The 21,306-nt window shown below is 55.5% G+C and overlaps 1 protein-coding gene across 4 annotated transcripts; it reads left to right on the plus strand.

Moving 5' to 3' along the window:
* Window positions 1-11,924: 11,924 nt before the first annotated feature.
* On the plus strand, window positions 11,925-20,971 carry LOC311522672 (prostasin-like). Of its 4 annotated transcripts, XM_084632153.1 has the most exons (7): window positions 11,925-12,068; window positions 16,365-16,391; window positions 17,386-17,548; window positions 18,033-18,304; window positions 18,691-18,857; window positions 19,143-19,536; window positions 20,041-20,173. In XM_084632153.1, the coding sequence occupies exons 1-6, from the start codon at window positions 12,020-12,022 to the stop codon at window positions 19,518-19,520; spliced, it is 1,056 nt and encodes a 351-aa protein (XP_084488279.1). In that variant the 5' UTR covers window positions 11,925-12,019; the 3' UTR covers window positions 19,521-19,536; window positions 20,041-20,173. The 4 variants fall into 4 exon arrangements, with proteins under 4 accessions (XP_084488279.1, XP_084488278.1, XP_084488281.1 ...); XM_084632152.1 differs by having other exon boundaries at window positions 19,143-20,182; XM_084632155.1 differs by lacking the exon at window positions 19,143-19,536 and having other exon boundaries at window positions 11,934-12,068; window positions 20,041-20,971.
* Window positions 20,972-21,306: the final 335 nt, after the last annotated feature.

The raw sequence follows: 21,306 nt of genomic DNA on the forward strand, positions 1-21,306 counted from the left end.
TGGCACCCCTGGGTGCTGTGTGAGCAGAGCACCATTATAAAGAGCCCAGCTGGTGCCACGGCTCCTCAGTTCCTTCTTACTGCCCCCGACTACCAAATTTATGGCAGTGACTGCTCTCCTTGCTCGGCCAAGCTGGTCTTCGTTTTTCATTTCTTCATATTGTGTATAGTTTAGTTGACGCTTCTCCATCAACGGAGTTCTGTCCGCTGCCTTTGCTGAGGCATGCCTCACTCACAGGGCTTCAAGGCCCTGTGTCTCCTGCAACAAGGCTCTGCCTTTGGACAACCTGCACTGGAGTTGCCTAAACTGCTTGGGTAAGGCTCACATGGACAATCCCTGTCAGATCGGCCATGAGTTGAAACCTACAAAGGACAGGGAGGCCAGGTTAAAGTGCCTATTGACGGAGGTAGCGCTCAGACCTTCTCTGAGCTGAGATGGTCGGACTTGGCACCAAATACCTCACCGTCAGGGCAGAGCACTCCTCCCGCTGTATGGGAGTCCTGGCATTGTGTGCCATGGCTGATGCCGAGAAAGATGCTAATGGCCAGGGAGGGATGCTGTCCAACTTTGAAGAAGGTTAGACGGGCAGTAGAGCTGAGTGCAACCACTATTAGGCCACTCTTCTGCTTCAGCATTGCAGGCTGGCACACCTTGACTACAGCCCATTCTCAGGCACTGTTGAGTCTGGTCCCAAATGAGCCATCTGCCCTGGAGGGACAACGGGGCACCAGGGTCGTCCACTCCAGAGATGTTTCCTGCAGCCAGAGACCTGCTGGCACTTCTTGTGGCACCGTTGCTGGCAGTACAAGTCAGCGGTGCCAGTGAACAGGAGGGAACATATCCCCAGTTGCCATCCAGTTCTGGCCCCCCGCTACCATCTAGAGGACCTGGTGTGGTGCAAGCCTCCCGGCTCTGCTCTCTGGCACTGGTAGGAACCACACCCCCATGGTCCCTGGAGAAAAGCTCATCTGATTCAGAGGATGGGTCATACTTCTCTTGTTCAAGGAGTCACCCTCGTTATCCCTCCCGTCATCCTTACCCCGCCATGTGCCCCGAGTGCTGGGCCTAGCAGTCAATGGCTTATGCTAATGCAATGGCCCTTTTGGAACCCATGGGGGTTTCCCCTGATGCCAGGGCCCCATCTGAGATGCTTTTACTCAGTGGCCCTTGAGAGAAGGGCACCTCTGTCCCACCAGGCAGCGCCCGACCTGGACTCTGGAACAGAGCCCAGTTCTGAGCTTCAGGACCCGCATCTGTGGAATCCCATTGGTGCAGAATGAGAGGAGGGTGGTGCAGGCCACCTCCTCCTCCCTGGACAAGGCAGTGACCGGGCCGCACATGTCGCTTCAACACAACGATAAGGTCCAACAGGAGCTACTGAAGACGGTGACCTCAAACTTAGGCTTGCAGTCAAAGAGGTAGTGAAAGAATCTTCTCACGGCCTGGTCAACATCCTGGCTGCAGTGGGCCCATCTAAAATGGCTCTATCAATGAGGCCATTATGGACGCTGTGAAAGCCCTATGGCAAACTTCCGCCTCCCTTCCCCCCAACATCAAAAAGAGCCAAGAGGAAGCACCTGGTGCCTGCCCAAGATTATGAGTACTCTCAGCCCGCCCCACTCTCCAGGTCCCTGGTGGTCTCTGCGGCCAATGAAAGGGAGGGGCAGGGCCTATGAGAGCGACTCTCATAGCAAAAGACCCCAAGAAACTGGGCCTTTTCAGTAGAAAGGTTTATTCGACTGGGGGACTACAGCTCAGGCTCACCAACCAGCAGGGGTTGCTGGGCAGATACGACTTCAACATGTGGGACTCCATGTGGAAGTTCAGAGATTGGCTTCCCCAAGAGTCCAGGCAGGTGTTCTCCTCACTGGTGGAGGAGGGGAAGGCCATAGCCAGGACCTCCTTGCTGGCAGCCCTGGATGTGGCGGACTCGGCTGCCAGGTCCATGGCCTCCTCAGGGGCCGTACCTAGGAGATCACAGGTACAGTCTCCCGGTGGAGGTCCAGCAATTGGTTTCTTACTGCTGCAAGTGCCCATTACGCAGACAAAGCGACACCGCCTCCCCGACTGGCATAGAGCCACGGTCGATGTAGTTTGACACATTGCTAGTGTAGACACTGCATAAGTTATGTTGACTCAAACTGTCCTCCAGCAGCTCTCCCACAAGGCCCCACGCTGACCGCTCTGGTCACCACTGTGAACTCCACTGGCTGAAAGCCCCTCCTTCCCCTTTAAAGCCCTGGGAAGTTTTAAAATTCCTTTTCCAGGTTACCTGGCTTGGCGAGCACACCAGCAGCTCTCTGTTGTTTAGTGCAACCGCCCAGCTGACCATGTCTGGAGCCCGTGTAGCCAGCGTGGTCCTGCCCAGAGCAGACAGGAGGTATTGGATCTCCCAGGCCTGTGGGGAGAAGTGGCTACGCAGGCCCAGCTCCAAACCAGCTGTAGAAATGTTGACATCTATGAGCAGATTGCTCAGGGGATGCAGGAGAAGGGGTACGACAGGGACCAGCAGCAGTGCTGCATGAAGCCAAGGAGCTGTGGCAGGCAGACCAGAAGGCCGGGGAAGCCATTGAGTGATCTGCGTGCCGAGCCGGTGACCTGCCACTTTCCCAAAGAGCTGCACGCCATCCTCGGTAGAGACCCCACCACTGCCCCTAACAGCACGGCAGATACCTCTGCAGAACCGAGTCACAAGCCCCTGCTGTGAACCGCGAGGAGGAGGTGGTGGATAAGAAATGGAGTATGGGGGATGGGCAACTGGGGATCCAGCTGTGCAGCCAGCCCCAGCACCTGGTTTTGACACCTCTGCAATCCAGCCAGTGGAGCACAGGCGAGCCTCACGCAGGGAACGGAACTTGGGGTAAGTGTGTAGATTAATTTTCCATTATTGGGATGCCCCTTCCCCCGGTAAAGGAACAGGACACAATCTTTTGACTTTTCATTCATTTTACTTGTGCTAGACAAGGTTGTGGTCCAGGGCTGCTGTCTGCTTTTCCTTCGTCTCCAGAGTTAGGCGTGAGGGCGTGCGGAGCAGTTTGCTTACGTACACAGGGATGACCCTGGAACCGTCCTGAGAGATCGCACTGGATCTTCCATGGAGGTACTCTGCAACCCTCGGCCCCACGTTTCCACGGAAGGCTGCCTTATTTCTTCCTCCATGGTAGGAGACTTTCCAACGCCAGGCCGCGATAACTTCAGCAGGCACCATTGCACCACACGGACTAGCAGCATACAGGCCTGGGCAGAATCAGCTGTACGCTCTCTGCCTCTGTTACCCTCAGGAGCGAGAGATCAGCTCAAGTCACCGTCGCCTGTCGAAAACGGTGCCAGTGTTCGATGCCAGTGCCCTACGCTACTAGAACCATGCACATGAGCAATTCCTGCCTCATTTCCCCTGCTGCCATGGCTGGTGCAGTGACCGGCGCCATGCACAAATAATCCCACACAGGAATGAGAATGTAGTGCGGACAGGGGAACAAGGGGAGTGAGTTCAGCATCTTAAGTTTCACTTTCTGTAGCGCGTGCGCTGACCGTGCTACCTGGGTGTGACGTTGCAGCCTTCTGGGTCTCCCCCTCCACGCCAGATGAGGAGGAGAAAGAAGGGGACTTGGGGTGATGTGTTCCAGGAGATCCAGCAAACCAGTGCGGCATCAGACCATGAGCAGCCTGGAGGATGAACCGTGTGGACAGGAGAAAGGCCCAGGAGTCCCAGCAGGAAAAGGAGAGGGAGATGCACCAGGACATAATAGGGCCTCTCTGGCAGCAAACACAGATGCTGCAGACTCTGGTGGACCTGCCGATTCAACAATCCTGGGCTTGCCTCCCTCTGCAGCCCACTGAGACCTCAAGATCAGGACCTCCCTATTCCTAATCAGTTGACCCCAGGGACTATTAAAGACAGTCACAGCTTCACATACATGGGCCTGTGAAAGCCACGGTGGTTGAATGGATAGCTGAAATGGACCTGAATGTTCTTTCCCAGCATAAGTTCTGTCCTCTTGTTAAGTGTGGTTATATACTGGGACGCTAACTAGGGTAGCAAGTGGTATGATGCTACAACCTGATGTTACTGAAGGATGTGAATGACAAAGGTGTATAAAAATGTGTTTTATTAAGTTTTTAATGTATTTGTTTTAAAATTGCATGTTTGGTGGTGGTTGGGGTGTTTTGGGGTTTTTTGCACTAATTTTGTTAAAATAAAATTCTGTTACTTGGAACATCTTCATTAGTGCAACACATATGCTACTGAGTGCTCAGCCATTCTGAAGGCGACCAATTACCTATAAGTGGATGTCACACAACTCACACGAACAAGACTGATAGTTGTAATGACTGTTATATCTCTGCACATACAGCAATCACCATGTGACTCCTACCAGGCCACAGAAGAGCAGGGCCAGGTAGAGCATGTTACAACAAACACCATACTGCCCTGGCTCACTGTTTAAAATGGTTTTTCAAAGCCTCCCTGAGCAGTATAGCTCTGTATTGAGCTATTCCAATAGCCCTTGTATCTGGCTGTTCAAATTCAGCAGACGGCTGCTCCACCTCCGACCCAGTGGAAATGTTTCCCTCTTTCCTTCACGTACGTTATGTGGGACATAGCAGACAGCTATAACCACTAGGATATTTTTCTTACTGAGGTCCAATCTTGTGCGTAAACAATGCCAGCGACCCTTCAAACAACCAAAAGCATATTCAACTGTCATTCTGTACCTACTGAACCGGTAGTTGAATCATTCCTTGCTGCTGTTGACGTGGTCCCTGTATGGCCAGGGAATCAAGGGGTTGGCTGTGTCCCCCAGGGTCACGATTGGCCTGTCCACATTCTCAATGGTAATCTACTGATTGGGAATGAAAGTCCCTACCTGCCGCTTTCAGAATAATCCTGTGAGTTTAAAGATGTGAGCGTCCTGCACCTTTTCTGACCAGCCCACACTGATGTCACTGAAGCATCCCTGGGGATCCACCAAAGGAGGCGATTAATGGCCCGGCACACTTGCCCTACAACGGCCCCTGCAGTGGATTTCCTGACTCCAGATTGATTCCTGACCAGCCAGTAGCAATCCAGCACTGCAAGTTTCCACCATTCAATCGCCACACACTTCTCCTCTGTCAGTACAGGTCTCATTGTGGGGTCGCTGCTCTGGAGGGCAGCTATGCACACGGATCCAGGAATGTGGCCTTGCACATCTGAAATTTCTGCAGCCACTGCCAGTCATCCCAAGCCCACACTGTGATGCAATCCCACCACCCAGTGTTTGTTTCTCAGGCCCAGAACCAGTGCTCCACCATCTGCAGCCGCTCTGGGAATGCCACCAACCACCTTAAATTGGTTGTCCCTACGTCCCACAGCAAACCGTCTTCCAAGGAATCGTCATGTTCCCCACTAGTTCAGTTCTTCCTGTGGCTCCGCAGATACACCAGGATCATGCACCCTGTGCTTGCAACACCCGTGAGAATAGTGCCGAGCTCCAGGTTTCTGTCAGAGTTGGTGGACAAGCACTCCTGGTGAGTACGCGCACCACCGACACCAGGAGCCAGGTGCGGGGACAGTGTGCCGACGTACCTGAGTCGACATAAGTTTTTAGTGGAGACGTGGCCTAAATTTCCGAGTGCCAGAAGCTGGGACTGGACGACAGGGGATGGATCACTCTACATTGCCCTGTTCTGTTTATTCCCTCTGAAGCATCTGGCACTGGCCACTGTCAGAAGACAAGATACTGGGCTAGATGGATCATTGGTCTGACCCAGTGTGGCCATTCTTATGGATGATGGTTGCAAATAGGCTGTTCCATGGAATGAGGAGGGTGCATGGAGGGATTGGAGAGGGAGGAGCTTGAGTAGTGGCAAAGGCTGTGTGAGTTGGGAGCGGGGAGCCCAGGACTGGGTAGCATGGGGGTGCTGGGATTGAGGAGCACTGGCAGATTTTGCAGGGGAAGGGGGTAGCTGAGGGCTGGGATAGTAGGTTGTTGCTTGCTAAGCCCCTGTTCCACCCCACTGTACTCCACTGGGCTGGAGATAGAACCCAGGAGTCCTGACTGACAGCCCCCTCCCACGTCAGTTTTTGACATTTACTCCTGAGCTACTATCTCTCTCTCTCCCATACACTCCCCCACCGGGGCCTTGTTTTTTCTCCCCTCCCCTTCCCTGCCGATGGGAGGCTTTGGCCTGCCAGGGTGGAGGAGCCTGGCTCCAGGTGGGCATCAATAGCTCCAGCTGCTTCTAGCCAGCCGGAGGAGCGGCTCAGGAAGTTGGGTGCACTTCATAAATGGGAGCTAAGGCAGTGGAGCAGGGGGAAACCTCACATCCCTCTGCTGAACTGCCTGGAGGGGTGTCACCCATCTCTGAGTGCCCGTTGATCACTCCTTCCCCCTGTTGCCACCGTTCTTCCCTGCCTTAACCTCCCCTTATCCCTTACAGCAATGCTGACTTTTAAATAACCACCATTAGGTTTCAGAGTTAACATAATTTGTCTAAATGGGACAATTTGCTGCCTCTCACTCATGGCTTCACATTTCTGCTCAGGCTGCACTAATACACCTGGAACACTCCTCTTCACCCCTCTCCACACACACACTGCCCACCTACCCTGTCCCTGAACCCACCTGCCTCTGAGTTGTAGTCCTGGTTGGTTTCAGGCTGTGTCAGTTGCGAGCAGAGGCCTTGGAGTTGGATTTTATTTTAGGAAGCACTGGTGCCTTAGTCTCTGGTGCCTTAGTCTCTGCCCTTACTTACAAGGAGTAAAGTGTTATTCAGCTTGAAACTTTAAAGCTCATCATTAGTTTTCAAAGTTAACAATGCTATTCAGATGAGCTGGGGTGGTTCACACCTGGTAGATAATTGGCTCAGGCTCTCTGCAGACTCAGGCAGCCACTGCTACAATGGTTACGTTTTCCATTTGGAGGGCGGGAGACATAATTTTATAACAAAGGAAAGCTGAGATTCTGGAGCACAATTCCGCAGGGCTGTGACTTACCCACGTACACAGAGGGACCTGCTTGTAGGACAAATGAAGAAGGCCAGCGACATGCTTTAAGTGACCAATATACTCAAGGGCCAGCAGGGGGCAGCATGACAGAAAAGATGGATGGGAGGGCGCTGTGTGCTTCTAGGCTGTCTCATACTCACAGGCCAGAAGCGACCATCATGATCTAGTCTGTTCTCCTGCACACTGCAGGCCACAGAACCTTACCCCCCACCCCTGCTCAGTCCCGCTCCTAAGCTCTGAAGTCCTCAAATCATGGTTTAAAGACTTCAAATTACAAAGAATTCACCATTTGCACGAGTTTAAAACTGCAGTGGAAGGCGAAAACCCCCAGAGTCTCTGGCCATCTGACCTGGGGGGGGGGGGGGATAATTTTTTTGGCTGCGTGTCTGGATGGCTCAAGGAAATGGGATGTTGAGATATGGAGGCACTGTTTTCCACTCCCTGTTCTTGTGTTATGTCTGTTTTTAACTCCTCGTCCTCAACAGGGACCTGGGCCTTTCTCCTCTAGGGGGCACCAGCTTCAATCCAGATCCAAGGCCCCACAGGGCCTTGCCCGTCTAAGCCGCTAAATCTAAGGTGACTCCATATTTTCAACGTGCTTCTGTCTGAAATGTGCTCAGCGCCCGGTGAGCTGTCCCCATGCGGCGCAGCTGTTCCCCAGATGTCTCACCCCAGAGGCAACTGCATGTCTGGTCCTTTAAGCCACCAGCCTCATTAACCCTTCAATTATTGGCAGGGAGGATGCTTTGCCCTGGGGTAATCACAAGCTTCCTGCTGTTGGGGAATCCACGCCCAGCAACTGACCAAGGACTCACCCGGATATAGCCTGGCTGTTTATGTAGCCACGTGATGTGGGCAGATACTAGTTAGCTACCTGCACGTCAACCCTGGCAGCTGGGACACCAGCTCATTCCTCAGCTGTCCCCTGGTGACTAAGGGCCAAGTCACGGGAATGTGATGCAGTGCAGGTGACTGGAGGCCGGGTATGAATGGGACAGGAGGACTGGGGACCAGGTCAGAGAGCTGTCGGCTTGCCCAGCACAGGAGTTGCCCAGCCCCACAGGCAGCTGCATCTGAGTGCCTGGTGAGCCATCCCGGTGTGGTGTTGCAGGGCAGCCGTTATCCAGTTGTCCCTCCCCAGAGGCAGCTGCATCTCTGCGTAGGGTGACCCATCCCTGTATGGCAGTCTTCGCTGCAACACTCTGGTAGCAAAGGGCCAGTTCCCTGTACATAGGCTGCCCCTGGGGTGGAGGCGGGAATGAATACATTGGCTTGGTGTGTGCGTCTGGGGGAGCCAGTCCTGGTGCTGCCACCCCCTCCTGCCGGTGATGGTGAGCAGTTACACCATGGGAGGGGGTGGGTGCCATGGGTCATGGGGAGAGTGTCACTGGGGCATTGCTACCCTGCTGGGGTGGGTGTCAGTTCCCAGCAGGGCTGAGATAGGGCAGCTGCTCCTTTTGGGGTGGGTGGGGGGTGTATATCTGTCCCTGCTTCCCTCTAGTGGCTGTGCGGGGAGGAGGGTCCACTGCCCCCTACTGCACTGGCTGGGCATATTTGTGTTTATATTCACTACTGCCCCCTACCCGACTGCAATGTCCATGCCATGCCAGTGCTGTGTGTGTTCTTTCTCTTCTCTGGCTTTCCCGAAAGGGCTATTTGCTCTGAGGCCAATAAATGAATCAAGCTATAAAGATGAATTAAAAAGGAAATGATTCGAAAAGGCAGGGCCTTGCCTCCGATACCAATGATAAGAGGTAGCAGGAAGATTAGAAAATGTACAGAACTGGAAGTAGAACCCAGGAATCCTGGTTCCCAGCCTCCCCTGCTTTAATCCACTAGATCCCACTCCCCTTCTAGGGCCAGGGCTAGAACCCAGGAATCCTGGTTCCCAGCCTCCCCTGCTTTAATCCACTAGATCCCACTCCCCTTCTAGGGCCAGGGCTAGAACCCAGGAATCCTGGTTCCCAGCCTCCCCTGCTTTAATCCACTAGATCCCACTCCCCTTCTAGGGCCAGGGCCAGAACCCAGGAATCCTGGTTCCCAGCCTCCCCTGCTTTAATCCACTAGATCCCACTCCCCTTCTAGGGCCAGGGCCAGAACCCAGGAATCCTGGTTCCCAGCCTCCCCTGCTTTAATCCACTAGATCCCACTCCCCTTCTAGGGCCAGGGCCAGAACCCAGGAATCCTGGTTCCCAGCCTCCCCTGCTTTAATCCACTAGATCCCACTCCCCTGCTAGGACCAGGGCTAGAACCCAGGAATCCTGTACCTTTAGCTCCCCCTGCACTACCTCGCTCCCCTTCCAGAAACCCCAGCCCTGCTCCTCTAACCCACTAGATCCCACCCCCCTCCCTGAGCTGGGGATAACACCCAGGAATCCTGACTCCCAGCCCCACCCTGATCCACCCCACTAGACCTCACTCCCCTCCGAGGCCTAAGGCTGGGGACAGAACCCAGGCATCCTGACTCCACTCTGCGCTGGCCGTGCGAGCTTGTCCAGGGGTGCCCTCTTCAGCCCCCAACCCCAAATCCGTGATCAGTTTTTCCAGCCCATAAACTCCAGCCACCGAAACTCAGAGAGGCCGGGATCTGGGGCCCTGTGTGCGTGTGCCCAGCCATTGTGTGTCACCTGTCCATGAGAAGCGCTGCAGGAACCTGTGTGCATTCATTCCCTGGCAACTATTCATACCCCCATCCCCCTTAGATAATGTCACATTCTTCACAGATCACTGCTTGATAAAAGCCACTGGAGTGCATTCCTGCCTCACTTATCAAGGGCAGCTAAACCGGCTCCAATGACGCTAACTAGTTACCTATTCACCTGTTCCAGACTTTATGCTTGGAGGCAGATAAGAACAGAGACTTCAACCTAGGGACAGCGGTCCAATAAGGCCCCAGAGTGGGGGAAGACATTAGCAGCTGGCTTTGCAGGGTGGGGAACGGGACATAGGGCCTTTCCCCTCCAGGGGGCCCTGGCTCCAATCCAGTCCTAGGCTGGTGGGACTGGCTGGCTTAGGGAGACAGGGAATGGGAGATGTGGCTTTTTCCCTCTAGGGAGAATGGGCTCTGATCCAGCCCCAGTGTGGAGGGCTTGGCTGGGCCAGAGGTAGGATTGTTAATTTATTCCTGGAGGTTTCATCACATGACAGAATCTTTCATGAAAGATTAATCTTGGATTCCTGGAGACACCAGGACAATCCTGAAGGGTTGGCAACCCTGCCAGGGTTGGTTGTTGGGGGTAGGGAAAGGATACGGGGCCTTGTCACATATCCCCCCAGCTTTCCTAAAAGTGAAAAGCTCATATCTAGTTCCCACACACCCCTGAGTCCAGTTAGTTGAGTTGAACGGTGTTCCTCTCAGGCGAAGGCGATTTTAACAGCTCATTTAACGACACATTTGCTTGGCTTTCCCCTTACCGATCTGTGCTTTTGCCTCGTGGGCTTTCAAATTGGCTGGATGCCCTGGAAAACCACAAACACACTCACCACACCCTTGCTGACCTAGGATAAACCCACCCAGCTCATCACACTAGCAGACTGTTTTGGTCTAGAGGAGAAATGTCACCGCAATGGGGTTGCCCCTAATGGTTGCGGTCGCCAGCAAAGTTGCAGTTGCCAAAAGGAGTAGGTGCAATAGATACTGTCAAACTCTAGGGGGAGCCAGGCGAAGGCCCCCAGCCTGCTGCCCGCAGCACAGCGCCCCCAAGCGCCACCTGGGAGCTGTGGGGCCAGCCCTGACCTCATAGCTTCATTCACTCCCTGTCCCAGTGTTAAGGTCATTCACACGCTCCAGCCCAAAGGAAGTGGGGTGTGGGGGAGGGTCTGAAGGATCCCCCTCCCCATGGATCAGGGTTTTCATCCCGAGGGCAGGTGTGAAAAGAGCCAACCCACCCCCTGCTGAGCCCAATTAGCACCTTCCCTCCCTGCGCCCAGCCCAGGGGCCCTGGGAAAGGAAGTGCACACATCGCATACACACTGACACCAGCAGCTCCTCCCCCGTCCCCCCACAGCATTCACACACACACACACATCCCATTCACACACTCCCATTCATACGTACACACTGCATTCACACACACGTCCAATTCATACACACACTGCATTCATATCACACACTGCATTCACACACACGTCCAATTCATACACACACTGCATTCATATCACACACTGCATTCACACGCACACGTCCAATTCATACACACACACACTGCATTCACACACACCTCATTCACACACACACACATCCAATTTCACACGCACACACTGCATTCATACACAAACACACATACATCCCATTCATACACACGCACTGCATTCAGACACACACTGCATTCACACATATCCCATTCACTCACACCATTCATACACACACACTGCATTCAGACACACACAAATCCAGTTCATACACACACACTGCATTGACACATACCCACTCATATATACACATTGCATTCAAACACACACACATCCAATTCATACACACACACACACACAGATATCCCATTCATACATACTTCATTCAGCCTCCATTCATACATACACACTGCATTCACAAACACACACACCATTCATGCATACACAGTGCATTCACCCCCCCCCATTCATCCACACCCCCATTCATCCATACACCCCTCAGTCACACACGCATCCCGTTCATACATACATGCTACATTCCACACCCGATTCGCCCGCCCACCCAGCTTCCCCCACTCCCTCCCCAGCACAGTGCGAAGGGCCCAGCGCCCCAGGCAGCCTGGCAGGGCTGTGGAAGGGGGATGGAGGGCCTGGCTGGCCTGTCAGTAGTGACCCTGCCCGTGCAGCGGGGCCCCAGCCCTGGGGTGCTGATGAGGTGAGCGGGACATGGCTCACGTGCATCAAGGCAGGAAACAATTTTTCCCTTCCGGCCCAGGAGAGTGAGTCAGCCTCACATTAATGGATCGTGAAAACAGAGCCAGGAATGTCCCGGGACTCACCGAGAGACCCTACCATAACAGAGGCGTCTGATGGGAGTCCCCACAATAACAAGGTGGCATGTGCAATGGAAGGAGAGACCCTACAACTACTGAGCAATGTGTGCAAGGTACTGAGAGGCCCTACAAATATCAAGGCAGTGTGTGCCCTGCAAGGGGAGACCCTACAGTAACAGGGGGGTGGGGTGGGGGTGTGCAATGGGATGAGACCCTACAACAAGCGAGCAATATGTGCAGTGTAAGAGGAGACCCTACAATCATAGAATCTCAGGGTGGGAAGGGACCTCAGGAGGTCACCTAGTCCAACCCCCTGCTCAAAGCAGGACCCATCCCCGATTTTTGCCCGATCCCTAAATGGCCCCCTCGGGGATCGAACTCACAACCCTGGGTTTAGCAGCCCAATGCTCAAACCGCTGAGCTCTCCCTAACAGAGCAGGGCAAGGAGAGACCCTACAATAACAAGCATGTGCAGTGCAATGGAAAGAGAAACCCTACAACGGAGCCATGTGTGCAGTGTAAGAGGAGACCCTACAATAACAGCGGGAGGGGGCGGTGACCGAGCGGGGCCGGCGGGGCCGGGGGCGGGCCCGGGCGGGAGGTGGATCCCTGAGCGGCAGGTTGGGCCGCTTCCCTGGCACCGGGCGCCGTGAAAAGGGGAGGGAGCGAGCGCCGCGTCCCAGTGTCCCCGCCCGTGTGGAGACCGCGCACCTGCCCGCCGCTCAGCTCCGCCAGCGGGACCCCTCGCCGCCCGCCCGGGAGATGGGGGCGCCCCTGGGGGCGCTGCTCTGCCTCCTCCTCAGCCTGGGTGAGTGCGGGCGGGGCCGCTCGACCCCTGTCCTCCCCCCCCTTCTGCCTCTCCCCAACCCCCCCTTCTCTGGTTCCCCAACCCCCCCCCCTTCTGCCTCTCCCCAAACCCCTCTTCTCTGGTTCCCCAACCCCCCCCTTCTGCCTCTCCCCAAACCCCCCTTCTCTGGTTCCCCAACCCCCCCCCTTCTGCCTCTCCCCAAACCCCTCTTCTCTGGTTCCCCAACCCCCCCCCCCTTCTGCCTCTCCCCAAACCCCCCTTCTCTGGTTCCCCAACCCCCCCCTTCTGCCTCTCCCCAAACCCCCCTTCTCTGGTTCCCCAACCCCCCCCCTTCTGCCTCTCCCCAAACCCCTCTTCTCTGGTTCCCCAACCCCCCCCCCTTCTGCCTCTCCCCAAACCCCCCTTCTCTGGTTCCCCAAACCCCCCCCCCCTTCTGCCTCTCCCCAAACCCCCCTTCTCTGGTTCCCCAAACCCCCCCTTCTGCCTCTCCCCAAACCCCTCTTCTCTGGTTCCCCAACCCCCCCCCCTTCTGCCTCTCCCCAAACCCCTCTTCTCTGGTTCCCCAACCCCCTGTTCTGCCTCTCCCCAAACCCCCCCTTCTCTGGTTCCCCAAACCCCCCCTTCTCTGGTTCCCCAACCCCCCCTTCTGCCTCTCCCCAAACCCCCTCTTCTCTGGTTCCCCAACCCCCTGTTCTGCCTCTCCCCAAACCCCCTCTTCTCTGGTTCCCCAAACCCCCTCTTCTCTGGTTCCCCAAACCCCCCTTCTGCCTCTCTCCAAATCTCTTTCTCCCCCCTCCCCTCTTTCCTTTGCTCCTTCCTTCTCCGAGTCCCTCTGTCCCGGTCGCCCAGCTCAAGGTCCCAGGTCCTCCGCCCTGCACGGCGCTGCGGGGCTGGGACCTGGGCGGGACTGGGTCTCAGGGCGCCCTTTGGTGCCCCAGGGCCATAGATGCTGGAACTAGGGGTGCTGGTTGTGCTGCCGCACCCCCTGGCTTCAAGTGGTTCCCATTATATACAGAGTTCAATGGCGCTCAGCACCCCCACTATGCAAATTGTTCTGGGGAGGAGCGCAACATGGGGCTGAAAATCACCTGTGTGTGGGGCGGGGGGGGGGGTTATGGGTGAGTGGGTCTGTGTGATCCTGTATGTGGGGTGGGTGTTGTTGTGGGTGTCTGTGTGATGCCCGCGTGGTGTGTTCCAATGTGTGATGCCTGGGTTGTGTTACAGGTGTGGTATGCGCTGTGTGTGTGTGTCCGGTGACATTTGTGTACTGTTACAGGGGTGGGTGGGTGTGTCACGCAGTGGGTATGCGCATTTCTGCAGGATGTGTGGGCCTTGTGTGGTGGGTGGGTGTGATGCGAGTGAAAAGCACCTGCCAGTTGATTGGTTTGAGGATTTGTACATTCCTGCAGGGCAGGTTTCCCTGGTCTGAGTTATCCAGGTTTTTGTGTGTATGTGTGGGGGGGGAATGGTTAATCCTGATTTAGGAAACGGTTTTGTCGGGCTGGAAAGGTTTGCATGAAATCAGAAGCCAGCAGGGCTCCTGGGGTCTGTTCCCAGCTCTTTTGGAGGAAGTGAACTCTAACGGTTAGAGCAGGAGGGACTAGCAGTCAGGACTCCTGGGTTCTATTCCCAGCACGGGGAGGGGAGTGGGGCCTAGTGGGTTGGAGCAGAGGGATATGGATGAAAGGCCCCATTGCCAGACCTCCTGAGCCTGCCAGTCCCCTTTGTCTCCTTGTACAAACAGTATTTGGGAGACTGTGAAACTCCCTAAGGTTCACCTGAAACTCCCTGTAATCAGACACTGTGTGAAAGGCCCTGAAACCCAAGGCACACCAGCAAATGGCCCATCAGCCCCTGCATTGTGTGAGTGTCTGTGGTCAGCTTGGGTGGCACCTGGGCTGTAAACTACAAACATGAACATCTGACCTCCCCCTCCAACCCCCCAGCAGGCTATGTCTACTCCTAGTTCTGAATGCAGCAAGCAATAGGGCTCTGGGTGGCCAGGAACAGGGAATGGGCCACCGGGCCTTGCCCCGCTAGGGGGCAGTGACTCTGATCCAGCCACAGGGTGGGGGCAAAAAGAAAAGGAGGACTTGTGGCACCTTAGAGACTAACCAATTTATTTGAGCATAAGCTTTCGTGAGCTACAGCTCACTTCATCGGGTGCATACTGTGGCTGGCTGAGTCTTGGGGGCAGGGGATGGGACAGGAGGCCTTTCTTCTCTAGGGGGTGCTGGCTCAGATCTGGCCCCAGGGAGGGGGAACTGGCTGGCTCGGGACAGGGAGCAGGGAATGGGAGATGTTCCCATGGCTGAGGTATGTGAGCAAAGGTCTGTGTGAGCCTGGCCCCTGTCCTAGGGTTACACAGAGAATCCAGCCTTCTGATTTGCCCCCATGCCCAGTGCAAGGCTGTGGCTCCCTGGGGTAACGGCACAGAACCTAGTGGAGGTACAGCCTGTGGGTTGGGTTGGGTCATGTCTAATGTTGTCCCAGGGCTGAGCCAGGCTCCCACTGCCCCTGCCAGTGTCTCTGAAGCTGGCTCAGGTTCCTCTAGCAGAAGAAGTAACCTGTCCTGCAGGTCTGGCTCTATATTTAGCCTCTCTGCACAGGCTGGAGGAATGTTGGGCGGACAGACAGCCACAAATACCTATTGGTCCATGACTGGGTCCCAGGCTAATGCAGGTCACTTGAGGTGATATTAAATCCGAAGCACCCTCTCTGTGGGGAGCGAAGAAGATGGGTGTATGTGGCCCATCGAGCCCCTGGCTGAGGCTGGCTCTTGTGGCCTGCTGGGAACTGGGCTGAGACCTGTCAAATTCGCTTCACCGAATGGGACATCGGGTTGGGTGGTTTTAGGGCAATACGGGTCCAAGCAGGGTAAAGGCCCCGTGTCCCATTCCCCACTGCCTTGAGGCAGTCAGTTGCTCTGCCCTGGGGCTGGATCGGAGCCAGCGCCCCGTAGAGGGAAAAGTCCCTGTGTCCCGTTCCCCTGAGTCAGGCAGAGCCTTGAGAAGTGAAACTGACAACTTGCCTACTCGCGGAAGAATCTGGAATGACGCTGGCAGACCAGGGCCCTTCCTCTGAACAGGGAGCAGTTCCTGGGAAAGGAGGTGGCACGGGCTGGGAGACAGAGACAAGGCCAAAGGGAATAACCCTGCCAGGCTGCAGTGACGCGGCTGTATCACGTGGACAGCTCGGAGAAACCCAGGGGCCTTGGTTTTCCCGGCTCAGAAGATGGCGCTCTTCCCTCCGTCTGCTAGGACTCCTGCATTCTAGCCCTGGTTCTGGGAAGGGAGAGGTATCTAGTGGGTTAGAGCAGGGTGGGCTTGGAGTCCGGACTCCTAGGTTCTACCCTTGGCTCTGGGAGGGGAGTGAAATTTAGCAGGAAGAGCTTAGCTATGACTTGATTGCTATATATCTTTATTATTGCCTACTGTGTGGGCCCTATCCCGGAAATCTGACCATCTATTCCCCCATCAGAAATGGAGATGCCCCTTTCCCAATTATCCCTGAGATGCTTCGTTTCAGTGGCCCTGGGGCTGATGCATGTTGTCCTGGGATGCATTCCTGATGGTGCCTCTTTTTTTCCTCCTCTGAACAGGTGTACAGGAGACCTCCGGACAATCAGGTAAAGATCTGGCTGGGAACGCGTCCCGTACGGACAGCTGGTCGCTTTTCTCCTCCAGATCGTTTTCCCACAACCCGCCCTTCAGTCATGTCTTCAGCCAGTGTCATTTTCCTCGGTGGTTATTTGTGTGGCCATGTGTCAGCATCTCTAGGGGATATTTGTGTTCAGTATAACCAGCCCCCATAGTGATGGGAGGAGGATCTGAGCCCACCATCTCCTGCGTTTAAGGCATGAGCTGCTACCAGTGAAGCTAAGGGAGCAGCTCCCTTGACTTGCAGCTATTGTAGGCTCATTAACCTCATATGTGAGCCAGCCGCTAGTGGGAATGATGGTGCCCCCCAGAGGGGAAAGGGAATGAACATCTATCCTCCCTTAGGGGTCAGGTCTACATTAAAAAGTTAGGTCCACCCAGCTACCTCCACCAGGGACGTGAAAAATCCACACCCCGAGCGACATAGTTAAACTGACCCAACCCCTGGTATAGACAGCACTGCGTCGACAGAAGGATTCTTTCATTGACCTAGCTGCTGCCTTTTGGGGAGGTGGATTAAGTACAGCGATGGGAGAGACTCTCCCATTGGTCTAGGTAGCGTCTACACCACTGTAGCCTTTCAAGTGTAGACAAGCCCTTCGTCTGGGTTACATCTGTGTTGGGAAGTTGTGGTGAAGAGGGTCTCCAAACTTTTTTGATGGCAAAAATTGAGTTTTCAACAAAACTTTTTTTTTTTTCTTCAAAAAAGTCTGTTCTCGACAGAAAATGTAGGTGTTTGTGGACAAGCTGAGCAACCAAAACCCCAAAACAAACAAAAATATGTTTGGGGCTGAAACGTGGGCTTCGCAGGTTCTGTTCCCAGCTGGGAGTGGGGTCTAGTGGGATGGAGCAGGGAGTCAGGACTCCTGAGTTCTAGCCCCAGTTTTTAGAGAGGAGTGGGACCTAGTGGTTAGACTAAGGGGCTGTTTCTGGTTCATTCACTGCTGCTCTGCTCCCCTGCAGGAACATGTGGATCTGTTTCCATGGGCCGGATTGTGGGGGGCACAGATGCGCAGGCCGGGCAGTGGCCTTGGCAGGTCAGCCTGAATTTTCAGAGTGTTCATGTGTGTGGCGGCTCCCTCATTTCCCCCCAGTGGGTGATCACCGCAGCACACTGCTTCCCACCGTAAGTACAGGGCACGGAGGGGGTCATCTGGGCTGGGCCAGGCTCTGAGTGTTACCGGGGTCAGGGGGGCTAGTAAGGAGGAGCCTGTATCTTCCATCCATTTCTGACCCTACATCTGTTTGACTGGGTTTCTATGGACAGACTCCCAGCTGCCCCCACTCTCCTACCAGAACCAGAGTTAGAATCCAGGAGTCCTGACTCCCAACCCCCGCATCTCTAAGCACCTAGACTCCCCTCCCAGAACGAGGATAGAATCAGAACCCAGGAGTCCTGATTCCCATATCCGTCCCACTCGACCCCACTCCCAATGTGTGTGTGTACCTCTACCCTCCACAACATAGAATCTGCCCCCGCATGGCATGTTTCCTTGCCCCTACACTGCTGCTATCTAAGGGAGATTCCCCATTAGTTGAAGCTTTCTGCAGCCTGAGGTGCTGGCTTCTCTCCTTGCTGAAGACCTATGTCTCTCTCCCCTACCTTGCAGGGAAAACCCCATCGCCAACTATGAGGTGACGCTCGGAGCCTTCCAGCTGTCCAACCTCCTGGCTGACATCATGGTGGTTGGGGTGGAGCAGGCCATCAAGAACCCCGACTACACAGATGAGGGCTCCGGCGGGGACCTTGCGCTGGTGAAATTGAAAACGCCCGTATCCTACACGCGTAGCATTCGCCCCATCTGCCTGCCGTCCGCTTCCGTCAGCTTCCCTAGCGGCATGACCTGCACTGTGACTGGCTGGGGGAATGTGCTTACTTCTGGTGAGTGAAGGGTTAACACAGCCACCTCTGGGGCGAGGCAGCTGGGTAATGATGTCGCACCTGGGGATGCAGCTGTGTCTGGGGTGGGGCAGCTGGATAACAGCGGCCAACAATTTTGGAGAGGAAGTGCAGGTGAATTGTGTGTTCAGTTGACACTGCAGGGAGGATTCTAGGGCCCGACCAGCTCCCTGAACCTCGCTCTGGGATCTGGACTCACATCACTCCCCGCTCCCCACTAAGCCTGGCTTAGAGCCTGGACTGCTGTGGAGTGAGTCTCTTGGCCCATTCCCCACACCACAGCGCCCCCTGGTGGCTCCCTTTCCCCCCACCTGAGTGAGGAGTCAGCTGCCCACCCGGACTTGGCTGATTTCTTTCCCCCCATGCAGTCAGCCTGCCCAGTCCCAAAACCCTGCAGCAGCTGGAGGTGCCCCTGATTGGGCTGGAGACCTGCCGCTGCCTCTACAAGATCAACGCCAACCCAGCGGATCCCCACGTGATCCAGGACGACATGATGTGTGCGGGCTACGCCGAGGGCAAGAAGGACGCCTGCCAGGTGAGCGGGGTGCTGGGGGTCCATCTGTCCATGGCACTAAGGGTGGGGCTACTGGGAGTCAGCGCTGGGTACTATGAGCACTGGCCCAATGACTGGGCCGTAGATTTCCTATCTCTTCTGGGCTTAGGTGCCACTCCTTGACCTTTAACCTCAAGGCCCCCACCCCCACTCTGCCAGGCTCCACCCACCATGGCTAAGCTTTGTCGTAACCAGCCAGTTGTATCCCACTTCACCCACCAATCCCCCTCCTAATGCCATTTCCCTCTCCCCACCCTGTTCCTCCAGGGTGACTCCGGGGGACCCCTGTCCTGCCGTGTGGGCAGTGCCTGGCTGTTAGCTGGGGTGGTGAGCTGGGGGGACGCGTGCGGGTCCCCCAACCGGCCTGGCATCTACACCCGCACCTCGGCCCACACAGCCTGGATTAAACAGATCATCCCGGCGGTGGAGATGAGCGACGTGCGCGTGAATCAGGAGCCAGTCTCGGAAGAGGGGCTGTGCCCCAACACCACCAGTCGGCCTGGCCCCTATGATGGCATCCAGCCCCATCCTGAGTGGCCCCGGCCAATCTCCCCCAACAAGCCACTGGACCACGCTACCTCCCACGTCCTCGCTTCCAGCCTGCTGTTCTTCTGTCTGCTACTTCATGTACTCCCTGCCCTATAGCGCCCCTACTCTCAAGGTCAGCTCAGCATGAGACTCCACCCCTGATGGCAGTCCAGGGGCATCCTGCCCCCCTCCCAAACTGAGCAGGATGGTCCCAAGATTTCAAAGACTTGGTTTCCCGCCCCATCCCCTTATTGTCCCCGTTTGTGTCCTGTGTTGTGCTGCTCTGTCACGACCAGGGCACCGAGCTGGCAGCAGCCCTGTTCACGGCAACGTCATTTCTGCCTCCGGTCCTGCAGACCCCTTAAGTTTTGGCCAACAGGGTCCTGCAAACCTCTCCCAAGCCTCGCTCTGGGATCGAGGCTCACGCCAGCCCCTGAGCCTCGCTCTGGCATCCGGGGTCACGCAATGCCTCCAGCCTCGCTCTGACCCCCCCCAGGGCCCCACTCTGGGAGAATCAGGGCCCTAGCAGTAGGCAGCTCCCCGACCCCTGTTCCCAGGCCTGGTTCTGTCACCACGACACTGCCTAGGGCAGCCTAACAAGCTCCCAATCTCCCTCTTCCCACCCTGATTTTTCCAGGGCGACTCCGGGGGACCCCTCTCCTGCAAAGTGGGTAGTGTCTGGCTGCTAGCCGGAGTGGTGAGCTGGGGGGATGCATGTGGGGCTGCCAACCGGCCCGGCGTCTATACCCGCGCCTCAGCCCATGCTGCCTGGATCAAGGAGACCATCCCAGAAGTGGAGCTGAGCGACGTGAGGGTGGATCTGGAGCCAGTCTCTGAGGAAGGGCTGTGCTCCAGGGCAGCTGCTCATCTCCTGGCCCCCTGGCTGCTCTGCTGGGCCTTTCTGAGCCTGGTCCAGGCTGGGTAACCCCACCCTCGCCAACTCCCAAGTGTAGAGATGCAAGGGGGGGAGGGGAACTTGGGGGCACGGGATCCGCCACTGTTGTCATAGTGACTTGGTGGCAGATACCCCAGTAGAACTGGATTTTGCCCCTACTTCCCCTCCCCACAAAGCTATTTTCAATGTACCTGCCCTGGCAGCCCTTTGCCTGTGGTTGTCCCCAAAGGATTCTGGGAGGAGGCAGATTGGCCCCAGAAGAGGGGTGCTCTGGGAAACGTTCCCCTCGTCCTTACACCTGTGTCACGCAGAAACAGCCGGGTTTCAGTCCTGGCGTGAGTCAAGCCGCTGGGCTCTAATGTGACACGTCTGGCAGGACACTCTCGGCTCCTTAACGTCAGCCGAACCCCCAGGGCTGGGCCAGGTGGCACCAGCAGAGCTGGTTTTTCCACCTCTGGAGAGTCACTGAGTGAGGGCAGGTTCTAAAGGGATCGGAGTTCATCACACGCGTGAGCAAGGGACTGTTAGCACATGGGACTGTGTCTGCCTGTCTTTTATCTGGGGCATAAGGCCAGACCTCCTGCTTGTTCTAAATCGGGTGGGGTATGGAAGGGCTGTTTGACTCCAGATGAAGCGTTTAATAAAGAGGGTATTAGCCCTGTATTATGGGAAAGGCTCTGTTGTTTTTTTAAAAAAAGGGTTTTGTGCTGTTCTAACCACTAAACCCTGCTCTCCTCCCAGAGCCGGGCCTAGAACCCTGGCATCCAAAGTGAACAGAATGCTGGGAATAATTAAGAAAGGGACAGATAATAGGACAGAAAATATCATGTTGCCTCTATATAAATCCATGGTACGCCCACATCTTGAATACTGTGTGCAGATGTGGTCGCCCCATCTCAAAAAAGATATACTGGAATTGGAAAAGGTTCAGAAAAGGGCAACAAAAATGATGAGGGGTATGGAACAGCTTCCCTTTGAGGAGAGATTAATAAGACTGGGACTTTTCAG

Source organism: Lepidochelys olivacea (genome assembly GCF_965140295.1).
Source record: "Lepidochelys olivacea isolate rLepOli2 genome assembly, chromosome: 6".
Classification (NCBI taxonomy): Eukaryota; Metazoa; Chordata; order Testudines; family Cheloniidae; genus Lepidochelys; species Lepidochelys olivacea.

Bases quoted from the DNA above. Each gene is read 5' to 3' on its own strand.
- LOC311522672 (XM_084632152.1), top strand. From the start codon at position 12,020: ATGTGCAATGGAAGGAGAGACCCTACAACTACTGAGCAATGTGTGCAA. The intron at 12,069-16,364 runs GTACTGAGAGGC...TCCTCTGAACAG, and splicing joins TACTGAGCAATGTGTGCAAG to GTGTACAGGAGACCTCCGGA. The intron at 18,305-18,690 runs GTGAGTGAAGGG...CCCCCCATGCAG, and splicing joins GGGGAATGTGCTTACTTCTG to TCAGCCTGCCCAGTCCCAAA.